Source organism: Callorhinchus milii, unplaced genomic scaffold (genome assembly GCF_018977255.1).
Source record: "Callorhinchus milii isolate IMCB2004 unplaced genomic scaffold, IMCB_Cmil_1.0 Scaffold6, whole genome shotgun sequence".
Lineage (NCBI taxonomy): Eukaryota > Metazoa > Chordata > Chondrichthyes > Chimaeriformes > Callorhinchidae > Callorhinchus > Callorhinchus milii.
The window spans coordinates 20423624-20443685 of NW_024704747.1; the positions used below are offsets into that span (position 1 = coordinate 20423624).

At 40.3% G+C, this 20062-nt stretch overlaps 1 protein-coding gene across 1 annotated transcript in view; it reads right to left on the bottom strand.

Moving 5' to 3' along the window:
• Positions 1–20062, bottom strand: part of LOC103182941 (receptor tyrosine-protein kinase erbB-4) — a 374750-nt gene that overhangs the window by 32618 nt on the left and 322070 nt on the right. Inside the window, exons 21-24 of the mRNA XM_007900138.2 lie at positions 7385–7540; positions 3918–3993; positions 3581–3727; positions 1080–1177 (exon numbers count right to left, since the gene is read on the bottom strand). Of these exons, the coding sequence (XP_007898329.1) occupies positions 1080–1177; positions 3581–3727; positions 3918–3993; positions 7385–7540 (477 nt within the window). The remainder of the gene's footprint in view (positions 1–1079; positions 1178–3580; positions 3728–3917; positions 3994–7384; positions 7541–20062) is intronic.

The window sequence follows — 20062 nt, forward strand, 5'->3', positions numbered from 1 at the left end:
AAAACAGACTTCTAGAGTTCAGTCACCTAGTTTTGCCTCCTCTTCTCCAAAAGATGGCAACTTAGCCTGGGGTAGAAGTCCACTGGTACTATCGATAATAGTTCATCCAAGTGGTTGTTCCCATATCAAAGCTACATAATTAGGGTCATCAGTTTATTCAACCACATTGTTGAACCTGAAGCTATCCTTAACAGAGGGCTGAAATGCTGGACTCCATTAAATGTAGCAACGTTTGTGATGCACCATTATAATGCAGAAATCTCATTAGTCTCTGAGAGAGTTCATAGTGCTACAGGTACCATTAACTTGGATTCCAGTCCATTGATAGTCACCCCACAAAGCTTCCAGCAGGGGTCATTGTTTAGCAAGTAAGAGCAGGAATTCTGCCTAATTTTCCTGCTCAGTATTCCACGGATGCCAATGCCAATTGTAATGGATCCACTGCTCACCTGGATGAAATCAGCAAACTCAGCACAGACAAGGGACTGAATCTGGAGCCTCTGGAGTGTTACGGCTCAGATCACGTAGTATTATTTACCCAACAGTTTTTTTTAAAACAAACATATTCTACACAAAAACAATTCCACAAGGAGCAAATTCACCACTTCAACCAAGTGGCTGATGGAAAGGGGTGAAGTGAAGTTGGGGCACTTTCTTATAAAACGGAAGAGAATTGAGGAAGAATCAGCCAAGTTTATTCTCATCTACTAGCTAGTTGTAATAATTAATACATGCATTGCATTCAGCGCCTTTCATATTGGGAGCAAGCCTCAAAACACTTTGAGGTGCTAAGTTCTGATGTGGGGCTTGAACGCACAACCTTTTGACTTAGAAGCGAGAGTGCTACCAACTGAACCAGTCTAACACAATCTAGTTGTAAGATCTGTAGTTTTGGGAAAGCTTAAAGCAGGGAGAAAAATTAAAAACAAATGCTATAATATTTAATGAACATGAGCAATATCCAAGATTACCAATTACATAGGTTTGCCAGAAAAAAATCTGTTGTTCAAAAAGTAAAATACAAAAAGGCATCCTTCAATCTTTAATTGGCTGAGAATTCAGAGCGAATCCAAACTGACCTGAATTACTAAGTATCTCTGAGGGTCTCGTGCCATTCTGGAAAATTCTGCTGCCAGTTCTTTAAATTTTGGTCTGCTGTCTGCATCGATCATCCAACCTAGGCACAGAGCAAGTAAAAGAATAGCTGAAAAGAAGGATAACTTTTACAAGACATTCAAGACATTCTCAGGTACTGACACTTGATATAGACTTGTTCACTATTTTTTTGTTGCTTGGAAAGACTCTTGTCTTTAATATGCAATCCACCTCCCCCCCACCCACCACCCCCTCCCACACACACATCCTTCCAACATAATACATAGCATTGAATTGGCTTGATAACTTTTCGTTAAACATGTGTTTCCACAGAGCTCGGGCACACACCAAGATGGAACAGTTTACATCAATGTAGCTTGAGCTTTCCAAGGAGGCACAATGCTGAGATGTTTGGGCTACAATCGTACAACGCAATGAACATTCACTCACTCGTTGCCTGACCATTAATATTTATTTACGAGAATACAGGTCTTGTATACACTGGTGATGTGCATTTGTGCTGGAGCTTTGCCAGATGCAAACTACACTATCTCTTATCTTTTAATTATAGGTCAAGCTCTCTCTTTACAAGATGTTTTTTTTCCACTTCCCTCTCCCAGGACCATTCTGGCCAAGATTGTAGGTAGCTGAGGATCTTCTTTCTGAAGCTGACTACTAGAAAGTAGAAACAGGCTACCATGTTCGCCTACAGTCACTACACACAGTCACTACACTTTACAGTACATCCTGTGAAGCGCTTTGCAACAACCTGTTGATGTGAAAGGCAGTATATCAAAATGTAAGGATTTTTTAAAACTAGATTCCAGAGACAGAGAATATATAGTCAATATCTAAGACTGAACAAGCTAGGTAATTTTTCTTTAGCTATCATGCTCTACAAACAAAATATCAGAGTATCTTCCTCCAGGGATGAAACAAGCAGAACCTTATTTAATACGTTAGCTTCTTTAGTTCTTGGCTATATGGCAATAAAATAATAATTTTACAGCAACTATGGGGCACATTACTGCGTTGAATTATAGAACACTCAACTTGAATGGTAATATTTTCTCTGACCTGAAAATTGAGTCCAAGATTACACTGATGGAAACACATTAAAATGTATTCCTGGTTTCACATGTATAAAAAAATATTAATTGCAAGTCCCAGAGCAACATTCATATTCAATCCAAAGAATCAAATAAACCTCAATAAAATAAAAATTCTGTAAAATACATCATAACAGTTTACAGTAATGAAGCTAATGACAATGGTTGGGTTCAGGTTAGGCTGTACTGAAGCAATCCTGCTGAGACTTAGATGCGGGAATTTCTTTACTTACTTATGCAGGAGGTTAGTAGCATTACATCAGACTTGCCTGCAGTTACCAGGTAAACCCTATGTGACCTGAAGTGCCTGATGTGATGATTGAAACTTGCTTTGTAAGTGTAGGGAATAGGTAAATGTGTAAAGGGAATTGGGTGTTATTCTTTTAGGAATGAGTATATTTTCTGTGTGACGTGCTCTGAACTGAAGTGGGAATAATAATAATCCTTGCACTTGATATTGCGACTTATCACATCTTCGGACGTCTCAAGGTGTTTCACAGAATATACTGTAAAGTGAATGGACTGTAATATTTTGTGAGGCAAAAGGGAAAGGAAGTAATGGGAGATGTCTCAGCAAGAACGAGGCAGCAACTCTGCTTGCAGTTTAAATTTGTACAGTGTAATTTTCCTTTCCTCATCGGGGATCATTCTGCTCAGATTCATGAAAATTATCAAAAACAAACAAACGCCACTAGCAACAAATGCATTAGGAACTAAACAGCCATTCCCCACACTCCCCATTAACCTTTTTTAAAAAACTTTCCTAGCGAGACCAGGTCAGCAACTCAGTGACAACGTGCCATGACCAGTCTCACCCAATGGCACCAATTCCACCCCCTTTGCCTCATCTTTTTTCAAGGGAGAATCCCAACTCCAGTGGTGACACTGAGCGAAGGACTACATTCATGGAAAAAAAATGCGCTGGGCATTTGTCGCACGGATGGTTTTTAAAAGAAAAGTAGAGGTGAGGATTCTTTTGGGAAGTCATGGTAGTGCACAATACGGGGGCCTATGCAGTCAATAATCTTGCTGCCAGAAAAAATCCCTCCCAACACAATGGTATAGTTGTTGCCCTCAACAGACTGCAGGCTATGAACCAAGACTTTCAATTAGACGTGAATTCTGTTTAATTGGAAGTTTGTGTGGTTTAAAAGAAAGTGTAGGAGGCCTTTGGAGTAAATGATGAAGGCTAATTCTCCTGGTGACCATCAGCTGCTTTCTGCAGCAGTACAAAGGGAATCCTTCAATCTTTTGAGAATTGTACTTCAAATGAAAATCTTTGCAAATCCTTTCTATTCATCTCCAGCCAGATTTGTGCCTCAGCCTTGCTTAAATAATCACTTTCCACATTCTAGGAGTAATTAGTCCTGGCTTACATTTCACCATGACCATATAGACATCAATCGTGCAAATTGGAGGTTGAGAAAGACGTTCCCCTTTTTCCAAAATGTCTGGTATTTCACGGGCCGGGATGCCATCGTAAGGCTTACCGCCAAATGTCATTAGTTCCCAAATGGTGACACCTAGAGAACATAAACAAACACATGAATAATAATATTGATGGCCTCGTGCCACCTGCCTGAACTGCTAATATTCAGCAACATCAAGGAAAACAACAGTATTGGAATGAAGGCCACAATGCAAGGCTTTCTTCCATGCGATGAATGTATCAAGACAGTGCGTGAAGGAAGCTTACCGCAATCTGGCACCTACCATAACTCCAGACGTCGCTCTGATGAGTGAATTTCCTGTAGTGAATGCACTCCAATGCCATCCACTTAATTGGCATCTGCAAGAGCATGGAGAAAGATTGTTACCACAAAAGCTGCTTGCATCCATCTTAATCCAAACACTCAACACAAGGACTGATCATTGCATTAACTACATTGTCATCCATTACAAGACCTATAGCATCTCAGTTATATGTTTTGTTCACAAAACACACAGTCACAACACTTTACAGCATATCCAGTGAAGCAGTTGGAGACATCTTGATGACATGATAAGGCACTATATCAAATGCAAAGATTATTTTTTATTGTAAAACCCTGGCAACTTTTTCTGGGCTAACTTTTCATTTCAAAATTTATGTTGACTGTGTTGTGAACTTCCAAGACAGACTCAGCTCAGAATAACACAACAAGAGCTTGGCTCCAAAGGCCACCATTATAGCAAGAGTGACGTGACTTGTTTCTCATAGACGTTCAAACGTATTTCTGTTCTTCAATGTATTGAATATGGACCAACAGTAGAGCAGGAACAGGAATGTATCATTCAGCCTAACAGAACTGTTCTGCCGTTTTATTCAATGACTGTGGATCTTTTAATCCCATTTCCATGCCTTTTTTCCACATCCTTTGATGCTCTTTCTTCATATGTCAGCCTGCTTCTTTTAAACATCTCAATTGACTCTGTATCTGTGACCATCTGGGGCAACACATTCCACATTCTAGGCCCTGTGTGAACAAGTTATTTCTGATCTCACTTCTAACTGACTTAGCTCTAATTTAACAGTATGTCCCCTCGTTTTGATATCGGGTCAAAGTATTTGGATCTTACAGGCAACCCAGAGGCATGTCTGCTGCTGAATCCCAAACTGCAGTTGCCCACCCACTTCCAACTACTGAAATAATCCTTGATGACATCATCCTTGCTACTGGACACTTTCAAAAAATCTCTGTGCTGCCGGGAATTGGAAATATGGGTTTGAGAGTTTTTTGCTGGCTCTGCTTCTGTTGGGGCCACCTACTAAGTGAGGGAGACAATTTGAAATCTTCAAAAACTAGGATGGCTTCAAATTCAGTAGCGACTGATAGATACCTGGGTGTGGTTACAAGGTAGACGTCTAACCAAGCGATACAGGAGATATTAGAAATCAAGAGAGTAATGATATAGCGATTATAACAGTTATGCAAACCCTGTGAGTACAGTTCAATCTTAAATTCACTCTTGCTACAGCTTAGCATTTCAATCGTTCGGAAGTGGTTCAACTTTTCTCAAACAATTCAGACAATTGCCAAAAATTATGAATGTTTGATGGCATCTCAACACAAGAGGATTATGCTGTAATTACTGCATCGGCACTGAATTCTGGGTGAACCAGATACATTTAGATAGATATATATATATATAGATACCTAGATACATATGGGACATTGCTATGTGCAAAGTAGCTGCCTCATTCACCTACAAAATACACAGTTACTACATATTATGGTAAATCCTAAGAAGTACTTTAAGACGTCCTCTCATTGAAAAGTGCAATATCGAATGACAGTAATTACTTGAGACATCTCTGAGACATCTTCGGGACTCAGTGATAGACCAGATAGTCTGGTCAATCATTATCAGGTATGTTTACATGTGTGTGTTGGGGGTGGGGCAGGAGGGGGGGAGAGGGGAATGCAATTTAGCCCCAAAACAACCCCACTTACTTATTCATGAAGATGATTTGTTTTAGAGACGGCACAGATTTTTATCGACACTCAAAAGGTTAAGATCCGAGTAGTTCAAATTGTACTCAAAGTTGAATGATCAACTCACTGAGTTAACTCGGGAAGTTTTGGCATTATTCCTAAAGTTGAGGTGCTGTAGCAGGTGAAGTAATGACCATGAAGAGTATCAGTAATTGAAAGAGCCTTTCCTCTTGCTGGGGACAAAAACACTTTAAAAAATAATAAAAAAAATCAAATTCCAGTAAAGAGCTTCCTTCAAGAAGCCCAGAGCTTGGAATAGAATCTCTAAGTTATTGTGTGCAGGGAGTAATGCATTACTGGCAGTGATTATAAGGCAGTAATTTGATTGAAGGGTTCTGATGATCTCCTAGATTATAAGAGTGAATCTCAAACAGTTCGTAACCATCACGTGAACCACAATATTAGATCACAGCCTCAAAATCATTCGACAGTATCAGTTCTTTTTTACACTATATATACCATTTCAATTTTATATTGGTGCATTATTCAGTTTTTAGTCTGTTTTGTGCAGAGACCGGCTGTCAATGAGGACTGTGAACGCACTCCACGTTGTTGATGTGCAATGACATTAACACAAGCAGAGGAACAATTGTGAGCTCATTGCTCCAACTTTATCGAGGAACAATATGCAGCAGATTATAGGGAAATTCTGTAGCCAGAGTATAAAAGAGAAAGTTTCTCTTTTGTTCTACCGATGCACTTATTGTACCACCTTGTTTAAGAGAAAACTTGATGGAAACGCTGAAGGACGAGGGAGCAGGGTATAGAGGAGTATAAGTAAGAGGAATGAAAAGGGTAGGGATTCGTGCAAAGTATAAACACCAAGGACTAGTTGAGCCGAACAGTCTTTTCGGTGACATATGTAACTCTATGCATCTATCAGGATGCATCCCTCCAGGGAGAGAGTGCGTATTCCAGTTCAACAATCTATCTCTGGAATTTCCATGTGTAGATGGGATGCATGGAACTCTCAGTTTGGTTTGGATGCTCTTAAGCACAGTGATGAGCTTCTGCATGTGTCAGACACCCGACTGACCAAAAAATAATATATCTACCTTTTGCAAACTGTTGTATTATTATAGTCATGTTATCTGAACATTTTTATTCTTGCAAATCAAAAGAACATGAAGCAGAAGAGTCTGTTATTTCCTTTTGTTTCTCTGGTCTTAGTAGATATCTACCACAAAACTTAGATTGAATTTTAAAGAAGTACAATGCATTAAACTATCAAGAATCATGGAAGAATCCTCAAAGTAAGTATGTTTATTATAACTTGGCCCACGACAAGAAGGTTTGGTCTTACTGGGGATGTTGGAGAGCAAAACTATTCACTAGTTATTTGTTGTTTGGATTTTCTTCTCAGGATTTAGACTGTGTCCGTTTTTCAATTGTACAATATAAGAGGAAACATTGATTTTCCATAAAGGTCCAGTATTATCATATTCCTGTCCATCTGGGTGGGGAAACGATGGAACAGAAAAAGTATTTCTAACAAAAACATAATTATCAAATTGCTAAAACATTGAATGTGTGAAAAATGCATCACTGAATTTCTGAACAATACATATGCTTGAAGATGTCATCCTTCAATATATATGAGGCAGCACAACTGGTGAAGATCATAATTAGATAGTAAAATGTAAGTTAGACAGTCTCGCTCATTGAGCTGAAATTCCCAATCCGTAGCTACAAGATTTTACCAACCTTTCCTCCATCCGCATTATATTCCTTCTCATCCACATCCAGCAGCCTGGCCAAGCCGAAGTCTGTGATCTTAATGTGATTCGGTGATTTGACAAGTACGTTTCTTGCAGCCAGATCTCGATGAACAAGGCGCCTATCTTCAAGGTACATCATTCCCTGTGGCACAAAACAATGAACAAATCATGTTAAGATATTCATATTCATGTCCTCCAGAACTTAAAATGGCATACATTAACAAGGTTTAAAAGTATACCATCATTGTTTCACAATTAATTACTTCCTCAATGAATCCACTTTATTGGAATCCCTCTATTGAAAGGCACTTGGCTGATGGGAGAGGTTTGGGGGCAGGTTCAATTCCAACACTGGGCTCTTTTGAAAACCACAGAGCCATTAAATTGGAGGAGTGGAGAACATTATGGATTCTAGAGTTAATGTTCACCATGAAGAAAGTATTACACAACCTATCTTTGTGATCATCTTCCCCATTCTCTGAATATTATTCACCCTCCACGTTCCCTCTAAAGCTGGTCATCCAAATTGGGAACAACTGTCCCCTCAAGACTTACACATCCTTGAAGTAGGTATACAAGTTATGTCATGTCCCCTTTCCTCTCCCCATGGAATTATCTCAGCATAAGAGCTGATACAGTTATATCCACATCAACAAATGCTCCTAGCACTGCAGGGCCATAGAAAGGAAAGGAGTTTTTGTGTAGAGGTTAAACTGCTGTTCATATAAAGGAGCAATCAGCAAATCAACAGTGTGTACAACCTAATATTTTCTCTCCTTCAATCACCACCAAGTTAATAATAAATTATGCCAAAGTTATAGGATCATTGAGGGGACTAACTTGATGGCTTCATTCTGTGACCAAATTAGAGCAACATATTTCCAAAACGTTTGCCTCCAGCTGTTTGATCAAATCATATAACCTGCAGTACAAATATGCAGATGACTTCATAGAGTTATCTTGCACACAAAGTTTAGAAAACTATGTAAATTGGCTTATTTAATGACTGCAATACATTTAGATGAGCTTTTATCCATTCCTAATGTACGTCAACTAGATGAACTACAGCAGAGAGAACTTAATTCTACAAGCCAATATTTCTAAGGCTTTGTTAATTTAATCGATAATTGCCGCGATTGGCAGATATCCTTGGTTCAATCTGTATGTCTAAAACTTTGCAAACATTGGTAAAATTCTACTTTCCAGAGGTGAGTAAAACATAGGAACATCATAAGCATCATAGGCGCCTGAGACAAATAAACATAGATATAATTTTGAGCAAAACTCCTAGAATTGTTCTATTTAAGTGGCAAATAGTGAGCAGCATGTCGCTTACAACAATAATAATCCTTGAGCTTGATATCGTGCCTTATCACATCATTGAGATGTCTCAACACTCTTCACAGATATACAGTAAAGTGGATTGACTGTGTTTATTATGGGTGAAACGCAGAAGTCAGTTGCGCACAGCAATGGATTATGGTCCAGATAATGCACACATGAACATGGATATTACTAACTGAACAACTTAAGTTACATAAGATTGTAAGAAATAATCAAATAAGTTCTAACTTTGAGGAGGGCCACCAATGAAGGGAGTAAAGAAATGAGGTATAGTTATAAAACAAGGCTGGTGCATGGTAGAGCAGTAATCATCAACTCATGTGGCTCCCACAAGGATTTATAAATCTGAAAAGTGACCGATGCCTTTCAATTGTCTGACGGCCTATTTGGTGAACATGAGAAAGAAGCAATTGAGGCAGAATGATTGAGATGTAGAGATGATACTAGCACAGCAGTAAGCTCATCACATTAATAGTTGCATCTCTGTGGATTCAGTACTCAGCAATCAGCTTCCAACACATACTTTCCACGATGATGGAACAATTCGAGTACATCACCGAGTAAATAAAGTCTAGATATTTTTGGTTTGACAAGGATTACACAACATCTCAAGATTGGTTCAGATGAAGAAGGCTCTTTGACCCATGTGAATGCATCCTTCCAGAATATCCACCCACCACAGCATCAAGTTTATTAAAAAAAAGTGTCCAGTGTTCTGTTCTCAACCACTCTTCCTAGCAACCTGTTCCAGTCGTTTTAATTCTCTGTCGTTAAACACATACTTCCTGGTGTCTGCCTAAAAATGTCCATTGCAACTCTTTTTAACAGTACCTACAACAACAACTTGCATTTATATAGTGACCTTCACGTGGGGTAGCAGCCCGGAGCCCTTGACTAAATTCTAGCAACAAGTGACAGGATCTGAGCAATTAGTTTCCTTCCCCACCATGTGAGACATCAGATAAGCTGCATTAATGCAATTGTGTGCAGTGAATAGGCTGCTTTAATCATATTCTTCGAGATCCCTAAATTCACATTGCCTGAAGATACAATCTCTCCTCCCTCCTCTCTCTTTCCCCCGAACCGCCCCCGACTGTGTGTATTCTCCGCAGTTATGTTCCAATTGTTTGGCTGCCACTCAGGGTAAAATGAAGCACCCATGTCTGTTCTCAGACCCAACTCCTGCATGATGGGGAATTCGTAAAGATCCCTGAGTCAAGCTCTCAATTATTCAGACCAACAGCAAATTTACATAGTCGAGGTGCTCTGTTGCTATCCAGTTTGAAAGGCAAATGCCACAATCCAGCCGATCGTGAAGCTTACTAATTCTGAGCTGTGAAAGTGCCATCAAACTCTCCGTGCTTTTCCATCTCAAGCTTTGCTTACCGGGGGGAATTCACGGTCTCTGGGAACTGACGCGGGCAGTCAGTCCTGTAGGATGTGCACAGAGTTACCTTCCACAATTCTCACTTCCAGGACCAGCTTTTCCCAGAAGGGGAAGAAAATCAAGATGTGAGAAAATCACAGCCGTGGACTCGGCTAATGCAATGACAGACCCTTGGGCAGAGGAGAGGAGAAAGGGGGCCACAAATGCCTCAATAAAGCAGCATTTTTAAAAATATTATTAATTTAGTCTACGCAAATCACAGTGGCTATGCTTGTGTGACCAGAATTGATAGGAATCATATTAATAATGTGAAAATTGAAGAATGTGTTAAAAGTCAGATTCTGTCTGTGTTGAACCTGAGTGGAATAATAGCTGAAGAGTGAATTACAAGGAACAGGGCTCTGAGGTAAAACATTAAAACCTAATTATGTGATAAGGTAGGATAAACCACCAGATAGCAGGAACCTCAAAAGCCAGTCTCTCTGACCTTACTGAATATCAATATGAAGCTGTCAAATGCATTATAGGCAGCACATGTCTTTCTACCACGTTTACATTAAAATTGTTTTACTACTACTCAAGGACATTTTTACAAAATTTATATATATATATGTGTGTTGCATATTTTTCTTCATTGTATAACTACTGGTATATTATTATTGGGGGTGGGGGGAAATAGTCACTCATTTCATAGCTCTTTTTGGGACATTGCTGCATGCAAATTAGCTGGCACGTTTGCCTACAAATACACAGTCACTACACTTCACAGTAAACTCCTGAGAAGCACTTTGAGATGTCTCGATGGTGTGATAAGGTGCTATATCAAATGCAAGGATAAATATTAAGTCTATTTTTAATATGACATTACCTATTTAAATGTGAGGAAACATTAAACAAGAGATTTTTTGGTGCATTGTGGAATGTCTGGCAATAGCACTGTGTTCTTATCCTGCAGAATGGAAAGAGGAACTCACTGTTAAAAGGGAAAGTGTCTGAAAGCAGATAACATGTTCAGTGGAGCAGCAAATGCTTGCTTCTAAGTGATGCAAGATTACCAGATTTTATCTGGTCTGAATGCCAGCACGTCAAGAATGAAAACTGAAGTATGAATATGAAAGCAACAAAGGGACTATTTGAGCAAGTCTACGCATCTCTGGACTTAATTAAGTGGAATTGCCTAGTAGTAATAATAATAATAATAATGATACTCCTTGCATTTGATATATGGTCTTTTGCAGCAGGAGGACATCTCAAAGCGCTTCACACAATAAACTGAAAAATGTAGTGATGGATCTCCTCCTGACTTAAAAGGCATTATACCAACTGTGAAGAAACACCTTTTAATGTCCTACACGTTATATCATTTTACATTTCTCACTGCAGCATCAAACATCTGGAACAACTGCTCGTCTCTATCCTCATAGCCTCTGAATGACCCGAGTCTGTCCTGCCACACATCAAGTCAGGAGATGGCAGCAGTCAGTGAATGTGCATTTAAAATGGATTACTTCTGGTTTTAAGACAGTTGGTCGATAGAGATCTTGATTGCTGTGAGGTCTGAGATAATATTTTCCTACTGTCCCTGCTTCAAAACAATTAAAGATCAATAAATCTAGGGCACATTAATAGATGTGATTCCTGTGCGGTACAGAGATGTACCGAGATGGTGTTTTTGTACCATTCAGCAGTTAGTAGCTGATTAAATGGACCAATATAATTCCTTCTCCATCAAAGCAATAAACACACAAAAGTTGAAGTATCAGCATGCTTTTAAACATACAAGAGTGTTACTGAAAGATGAGCTCGGTTGTAAAATTTCAAACAATGCTTGTAACACAAGGACTCCTCAGAACTCTTATCATTTTTTCTGAATTAATAAATATATTCATTCTCACAAATAGCAATACATGAAGGAGTAAAACTGAAAACAAACAACAGAGTGGAATATCCTGAAACAAAGGTATTTTCTAAAGCACTCTCAAGAGCTTTCATACATTTTTGCAGCTTTGCGATCAACTGTATCAATACTAATGGCTCAGCATTTTGAGAACGCTTTGAGAGACCAATTCTGAATGAAAGTGGTTGCACTTGGCACTTGCACATAGCAGGCCTTTGGACACAGTGCAACTTAGGGTTTCCTAGTTCAAGATTCCTCTGGCACTGGCCTCTCGGTCTGTCTGAAATGTCAGCATCTAAGGCAAAAGGGCGGAGCCACTGGAGAACATAGAAAGACCCATCACCGGGCATAGCAAATGTGAGTGGGGATCTGAAAAGACAGGTCTCTATAGGAGAGGAATCTATTCACAAGTTAGAAATAACCCCCCAAAAATCATGTGGCGGAGTACATTGTCCTAAAGTAGTCTGCTAGACTTCACTTCTCTTTTATTCTCATCAGTGGAGCACTATTGAGTAAAACCTGCACACTTTGTCTTTGAGGATTTTGCTTGGAACATTTTCCACGGAATGCCAACTCAGCACTTCAAGAACAGAAGCCGTTGATAAAGCTTGGCACAAATCAAGGTTTAAAAGCAATATTTTAATGATGCAATTCATGAGCTCCAGCTTGAGCTTCATATCCACCGATAAAGAAGTGAAAACAACAATAAATATGATCCCTTCTGTGTGGGGGTTTTGTTCCTCTGTCAATTTTGCAGCCACCTACAGTTTTCCCAGGATTGTCAGGTCACTGGTTCTGACCTCTTGGCTTTCCCTTCCAGTACCCACCGCTGTTGCAGTTTAAGGCTCCTATTGTGTTAGCGCTTTGTGTTGAAGCACCACAGAGGCCTATTTGCTTATATTCAAGGATGAGAAAAGGCCTTACATTGAGAAAGAACATCTCCAAGAGAGTGTGAGATGCAGGGAAGTTCAAACTCCACGCTGCAGTGTGAGAATTGCTGTGTGTGGGCACTGGGCAACATTCAATCTTTGTGCATTACCCGTGAGTTCAGCTATCACAAGTCTTACAATCAACCCTGGCTGGGCCATTGCTTGTTTTAGACAACAGAATGCCCCTGACAAGATTCACAAACATTTAAAATCGCTCTGCCTTACTAAGATTTTAGTTATTCACACTCTGGCCACCCCCTCCCCGCCCCCCCCATCCCCCTCTTTGGTGTGCATAGCATCCATGTTTATACATTAAGCTTTCTTCACTCCACTCCCTCCCACCACTCATGTGGAGTCCTTCAGCTCAGTGGTTAGAGCACTCGCCTTGCAAATGAGAGGACCTGGGTTCGATTCCCGGCAGGGCGAAACATTAAGCAAGTTTTCTTACTCCACACACCTCTGTTTACCTATCAGTAAGCAGGAAACCAGTTATTAGTTGATTGGCGGATCGCTTTTCCAGGGATAATAATCCCTTAAAAAAAATTGGTCACTCATCCACGACTATTTGTGGGACACTGCTGTGCACAATTAGCTGCCGTGTTTCGCCCACAAAATGTACAGTTAATTCACTTTACAGTATTTTCTGTGAAGCACTTTGAGGCATCTCAAAGATGTGATAAGGCGCTGCATCAAATGCAAGGATTATTATTATTATTATCATCGTGTATCAGGTTTCCTTCCCCTTGCCTCATCTATTAGGGCTCTTCTCTCCCTCATATATCATGTCTCCTCCTCCCATCTCATATATCAGGTCTATCACCCAGTAAGTCAGGCTTTCCTCAATGCCGAGGCTGGCCTCAGGAATAGGCTGCAGTGGAGCATGGCTTTGACTATGATTGCATTCTTGCCTGGGAGGTCAGTGGCAGACCTTGTCCTACCAATGCCCATAAACTTGGAGAATCCAAAGCACTTGTAAGACCTGGTAACAGGTACAAATGCCCTTAAAAAAAAGGACACATTGTCACGTAATAATAACAATAATCCTTGCATTTGGTATAGCGCATTATTATGTTGTTAATTTGTCTCAAAGCCCTTCACAGAATATACTGTCAAGTGAATTGACTGTGTATTTTATGGTTGAAACACAGCAGCCAATTGTGCTCAGAGCGTCCCACAAACAGTAGTGGATAAGGAAATTTTACTGCGGAAAATAAGGAAATTTGCCTAAGGCTTTGCCCTGCCTGGGACTCGAACCCTGGGTCATCTCGCTTGCAAGGCGAGTGCTCTAACAATACCCTACAGGACTCCACAAAATTCTGCCAGTATCAATGGAAATACCCCAAAATTGCATGCAGTATTTGTTTACCAACTGAGGCAGAACGTGTCAATTGGTTCTCCTTTGTGCTCTTGTGTTCAGCAGCCTGGCTAATAACAGTGGAAACTTGCCCGCTGAGTTAAATGAAATGAAGTGACAGGCAGCTCTGGGGCTTGAACTCATGACCTGCTGGTTGGGAGTCAAGCAGTTAAGGCACCTGCGATAAATGGGGCTGCCATTTCCTGATTGTTTTCTGTTCTATGGGTTTCCAATACCTTCTTATCAACCTCCCCTTCCTCAATTTCAACAAAGAGAAGTAAAACATGACAAAAAAATTGGAAAAAAAACAACCTTCACAGACAAAACAGCTTAAGGTTACTGAAACATTTACAAGCAGGCCTGGCCCAACCCACTCACTGTGGGGTACTTGCTGTTTGCTACAAACCTAGGGATTTCTGGCAATATTCACATTGAAACTGTAATGAATAAGGTCACTGGTGTGCTCCGGAGTTAGGATGTGGAGCTAATTAAAATAAATGCTTAATGCATATATTAAGAAAACTGATTTAGGTACAACCTTAAGACAAACGGCCGGGATGGAATCACGGGAGAAACAATAGAGTTTTGAAGTTATCGTGGATCAGGAGTAAATGTGTTGAGTGGAATTCCAGAGACCAACTGATGAGCAAACGCAGTGAAAGGCAACTAGCTGTCAGCAGCAGTATTAATTATATCATTTTCCTTTTCCCCCAGTAATTTGGTGTCAGTGTAGATTGGCTCTGGAGAGCTCTATTAAAGAGCCTGTGATAATGGACCAAGCTCATGTAATCACCATTCCTATTAAGCATCCAGACAGCCTGCCAACTTTGATTTCAGTTGTCTCAGGCAAACTAATCCTCCCTCCCTTTAGTTGCTGACAGCACTCAGAGCAAGAGTAGACATAGTACTTATTTTATTCCTTCATCAAAATATTGCCCCAATCTTTCAGTATAGGCAAATTAATTAGAGGGACAAATAAGAATTCCTTGATCTATTTGTAATTTTGCTTTGAAATTGTGAGCCCCACAATAAGGAAGTATTTCCCGGTGTCTTGAATAACAATTGGTCATGCACTTCATGGCTGAGTACATAAAATAGCTGTCACATTCACTTACAACATACACAGTCATTACAACAACAACTTGTATTTATTTAACGCCAGTCACGATCTATAAAGGTCTAAAGCATGAAATGTAAAGATTATTTACTATTTTTCATGCTGCTTAACATTCCACGAATTCATCTACAAATTACAGTCCCCAAACTTAACAGTATATGCTCTGAAGCTCTTTGAAGTGTCCTTCCCATGTGAAAGTCGCTAAGTCAATTTGTATTTTTATTATTATTATAATCATTATAGCCTGGCCTTTTCCTGAAAACACAACCATGTAAAATGCCAATCTATGATCAAGGGTTTGAGTTCTAATATCTGGTTACATTACAAAGACTTGCATTTTGTACTGGCAGTCGTCATGTCTTTGAGACGTGGAACTCATTTATTAACTTAGTGTTGCAGGTTATTTCAAATATTTCATGCAAAAAGAGAAAAGGAGAATATTACTTTTTTTCTTAAATTCATATTGATAGGAATGAATAGCAAGATGCTTTCATAGCCTCGGGGATCAAATGACATTTATAAAACATTTGGACTGCGCTTTATGTACTTTGTGAAAAGTTTACCGCATATAATAGGGGGAAAATTGTCTTGTACTTGGTTATAATTCATCCATTGTAAACATTTGTACATACGTAAATGAGGGATTGCAAGATGAACAACCTACCCACCCTACATACATTCTGTAGAGTGGAGCCCTGTAGCACAGTGGTTAGAGCACTCGCCTCGCAAGCACTGACTGCTGTGTTTACCTACAAAATACACACTCAATATCTGTGACAATAATTCTCTGCAAAGTATTTTGAGACTTTGAAGTTATAGGTACTATATCAAATGTAAGGATTTTTACTATCAAGTCAGCTGCAGTGAACAATTTGTTGATTTAGCTTGGAAAGTCCCTTCCTAATTTTGAAGACTTCAATTTGAACATTGTGAATTGTCCTCTTTTCCAATGAGAACAAGTCCATGTTCTTAAAGACCGTCCTTTCGTGTCACAGGAAACCACAATTGTTCCTTTCTTATCAGACTTCCTCCTCCTCTTACGCGGTGCCACACTGCACTCTCAGCTGCCGTGCCTGCAATTGACAGCACTTATGGAAGGGATAAGCATTAACGATGCGGCTTAAACTGCACCAGTGAATGAAAAGCAAATTATTTAAAAGAAAGAGGTGAAAATGACAGCATTGTTGTCAGATTAAAACTCAACCTTGGCGTTCTAATAACCAAACAATCTACTTGATATCAGAAACAGACTGTACTAAACAAATATGTATTTCCATGTAATTCACAAACAGCATAAGCTTTGCACAGTGTATCTTTGCACTCAGACCATGGGTTGAACCTCGTTATTTTAAACATGGAAGGGCTGGGCAATGTTTCTCTTATTGGGTTATCTTCTCGATGTTTGATTTCTCCCACTGACTACTCTACAAAGAATTCTGCAGCAGGGCTGGGTCAACCGCATCGTTAAAAGAGTTTGCAATGCAATGAGGTTGACACATCATGTAATAATTCTCTCTAAATAAAGAAAAAAATCACAGAATTTCATTACAGGTACCTATAATTCATTAGTCTTTCTTTCAAGTAAAAAGCCAAGAGCAATCCCAGCATATAAATAGCTCTGCAACCTCTTCGGGGATTATGCTGATGTCTAGGTTCAATGTCTCTCATATTCCTCTCACAATATCGAAGCCTAAGATCCAGAGTTAGTTATTCTTTTGAACTTTGTTAGCCTGTCGCTCGGTGACACACCGATTTGACAGAACGGTTTCACTTGTGAGTTAAATCTAAGGTAGGTTAGGATGGCAACAAAGCACTTCTGGAAAACTCCAATCAGTCAATGAGGAAAAAATACGTCTTTTTTACTTCAGTCTCTCCGAAGATATTCACAATCCAAAACAAATCATCAAAAACTTTGCACAAGGGCTGCTGTCACCATCCCACCGCTGGTCACGTTAAGCCAAATGTGAAAAGCTTTCAGATCAATCGGAACAAAGTACTAGCGCCGTACAATCAAGCCCTTTTTTCAAAGTCTAGTCTTTATGTAATGCTTTGTCGTGGTCTGTAACCTAGCTCACACTCAGCACTGTACAGATGGTGAACTTAAATCTGCAAAAGATACTGCTTAAAAAACACATAAATTAAGTAGAGTGCACAAGCTCACTGGAAGGTCAAAAGGACTGAGGGACAGAGGAAATGAATAGCACTGGCACTGTACAAGATCCATGTTAAGAAGGTAGAAAATGTGAAGTGTCCTAATATAATATGATATGGTTGATCTTAATAATGGTACCAATAATAACTTGCATTTATATAGTGCCTTTTAGAAGGGGTACCATCTTGGAGCGCTTAACAATCCATAGTTTGACACCCAGACGGAGAGAAAGGGCTGGTGACCATAGGCACGGTCGAAGAGGTAAGTCATCAGCCTCTTTGCTCATGCTCATCTGAAGATGAGCAAAGAGGAGGCAAGGCAGAGGGATCGGGTATAGTATAATAATAATCCTTGCATTTGATATAACAACAACAACAACAACTTGGATTTATATAGCGCCCTCCACCCCGGACTACGTCTCAGAGCGCTTCACAGTAACGGATCCCGGGGTCGAGCCGGGGAATGGGGAGGAAGGTGACCAAAGACGCAGTCGAAGATAAATGTCTTCAGCAGAGACCTGAAAATAGGAAGAGATATAGCGCTTTATCACATCTTTGAGACGTCTCAACGCGCTTCACAGAATATACTGTAAAGTGAATTGACTGTATATTTTGTGGGCGAAACACAGCAGCCAATTGTGCGTAGCAGTGTCCCAAGTGGATTAAGTGACCATTTTTTATCACTATTATTCTTTCGAAGAAATAGCGGCTGAAAGCACGGCTGCCGGGGGGGTTGAGGGCTGTACAGAAGACCCGAGCCAGCTGAACAAAGTTACAGGTTGGGGAATAAAACAATAAAACACAAGGTTACTCTATTTGCACTGAGGAAAAACATGCACAAAGGAAAGTGCATGCCTGCTAACCTCCAGCCTTGCAGTGTGTCATCCAAGCAGCCTTGACAGAGGCGAATGGCAGGTCCCCTGACAATCCTGCCAATGCCAGAGCACACAGGCCGGGAAACCGCACAGACCTGCTCCAGCATATAATGAGTGTGGAAGTAGCTTGAAGGTAAACTCATATCTCATCTGGCACCTCACATGCCAGCCTGCCCGTCACACTCCACTACCCACTTCAAGGGCCTGCCGCTGTGATTCTGCTGAAACCGGCTGTGTGAGCAGAGCAAATTCCCCAGCAACCCCGCAATATAAATCATAACACTTGCACTGAGAAAAGAAGGAGATGGCGTAAAGCAAGCATCCCCGACATCACTGGATTCCGTTCACTCAACAGCTTGGGGGTACTCCGTCGAGGTAACAATTAGTAGGCGCTTAGTTGGAACTTGCCTTTGAAGCAAGGCGGCTTTTCTGCTTGTGATACTGTAGTGTAACTTGGTTTCACAACCCCCTCCCCCCGCTCACACCACACACAAACACACTTAAACAAGACTAGCACTTGTTCACCTCAAACTTTTCTCCTGTCTGGCTGCAGTTGCCTTTGATAGACATCTTAGATATTAGGGTTAAAATACATTTCATACCTCACATTTCGTAAATTGTCTGGAGAACGTCTCAAAGAGCTTCAAAGAATACTACTATGACTATTCCTTGTATTTGATAATCCATTGTCAAAACATCTCAAGCCCTTCACAGATTCTTTACTGTGAAGTGACTTTGTATTTTGTAGGCGAACACGGCTGTTAATTTACACACAACACAGCAACATTCCACAAACAGCCTTTAAAGTGATAACCAATTTTACCTGGTGGATTGTTGGCCAGGACACCAAGAGAAAACTCTCCTCTTTTGGAACAGTGCCTTGGGATCTTTAACTTCTACCTTAAAAGGCAGACTGGACATTGATTTAATGACTTATCTGAAGCACAATCTTAGCTTTCCCCAGGATTACATTGGAGTGTCAGCTGAACTGTGAGTTCAAAGTCCTGATGTGGAGCTCTTAGGATTGCGGGTATTATTTGGTGGAGAGCCCATTTACAGTAACCCTGTTACTGTGAAAAACAGTGTTACTGGGAATGGGTTAGGGTTCGGGTCCACAGGCTCAACAGTGATGGAAATTCTACATCGTTAAATTAAGTGCTTGAATTTTTTGCAGTGGGGAGTGGTGGGGGGGGGGAAGAGTTGGAGAAGCCAACCGAATGCAAACCAATCAGACTGACCCCAGGTTCAATGAACTATTGATCAAAACAGTAACTCCAATCCAATTTAATCAGAATATTTAGATATTATTACCACAAAATGGAACACACATCCGCTGGTCACTCTGGACGGCAGCGAAGTCCTCGTCAGATATCGATCGTTGAGTCAATTCAATATTTATGCTGCTGACGTGCGACTTATGTAACTCTTTCATTGATCGTAAATGTCAGAATGTCATTGCACTCATTGATCCCTTTCCCTGTTTATTTGGCAGGTCAAGTTCTCCCTCTCTGTAAGGTGCCTGTACTCTGCACCCTTTCCCTGGCTGACGTATACCCCAGCTCAGTTCTCCATCCCAGCCGAGAGGTAAGGAACTTCACTGTTTCACATCA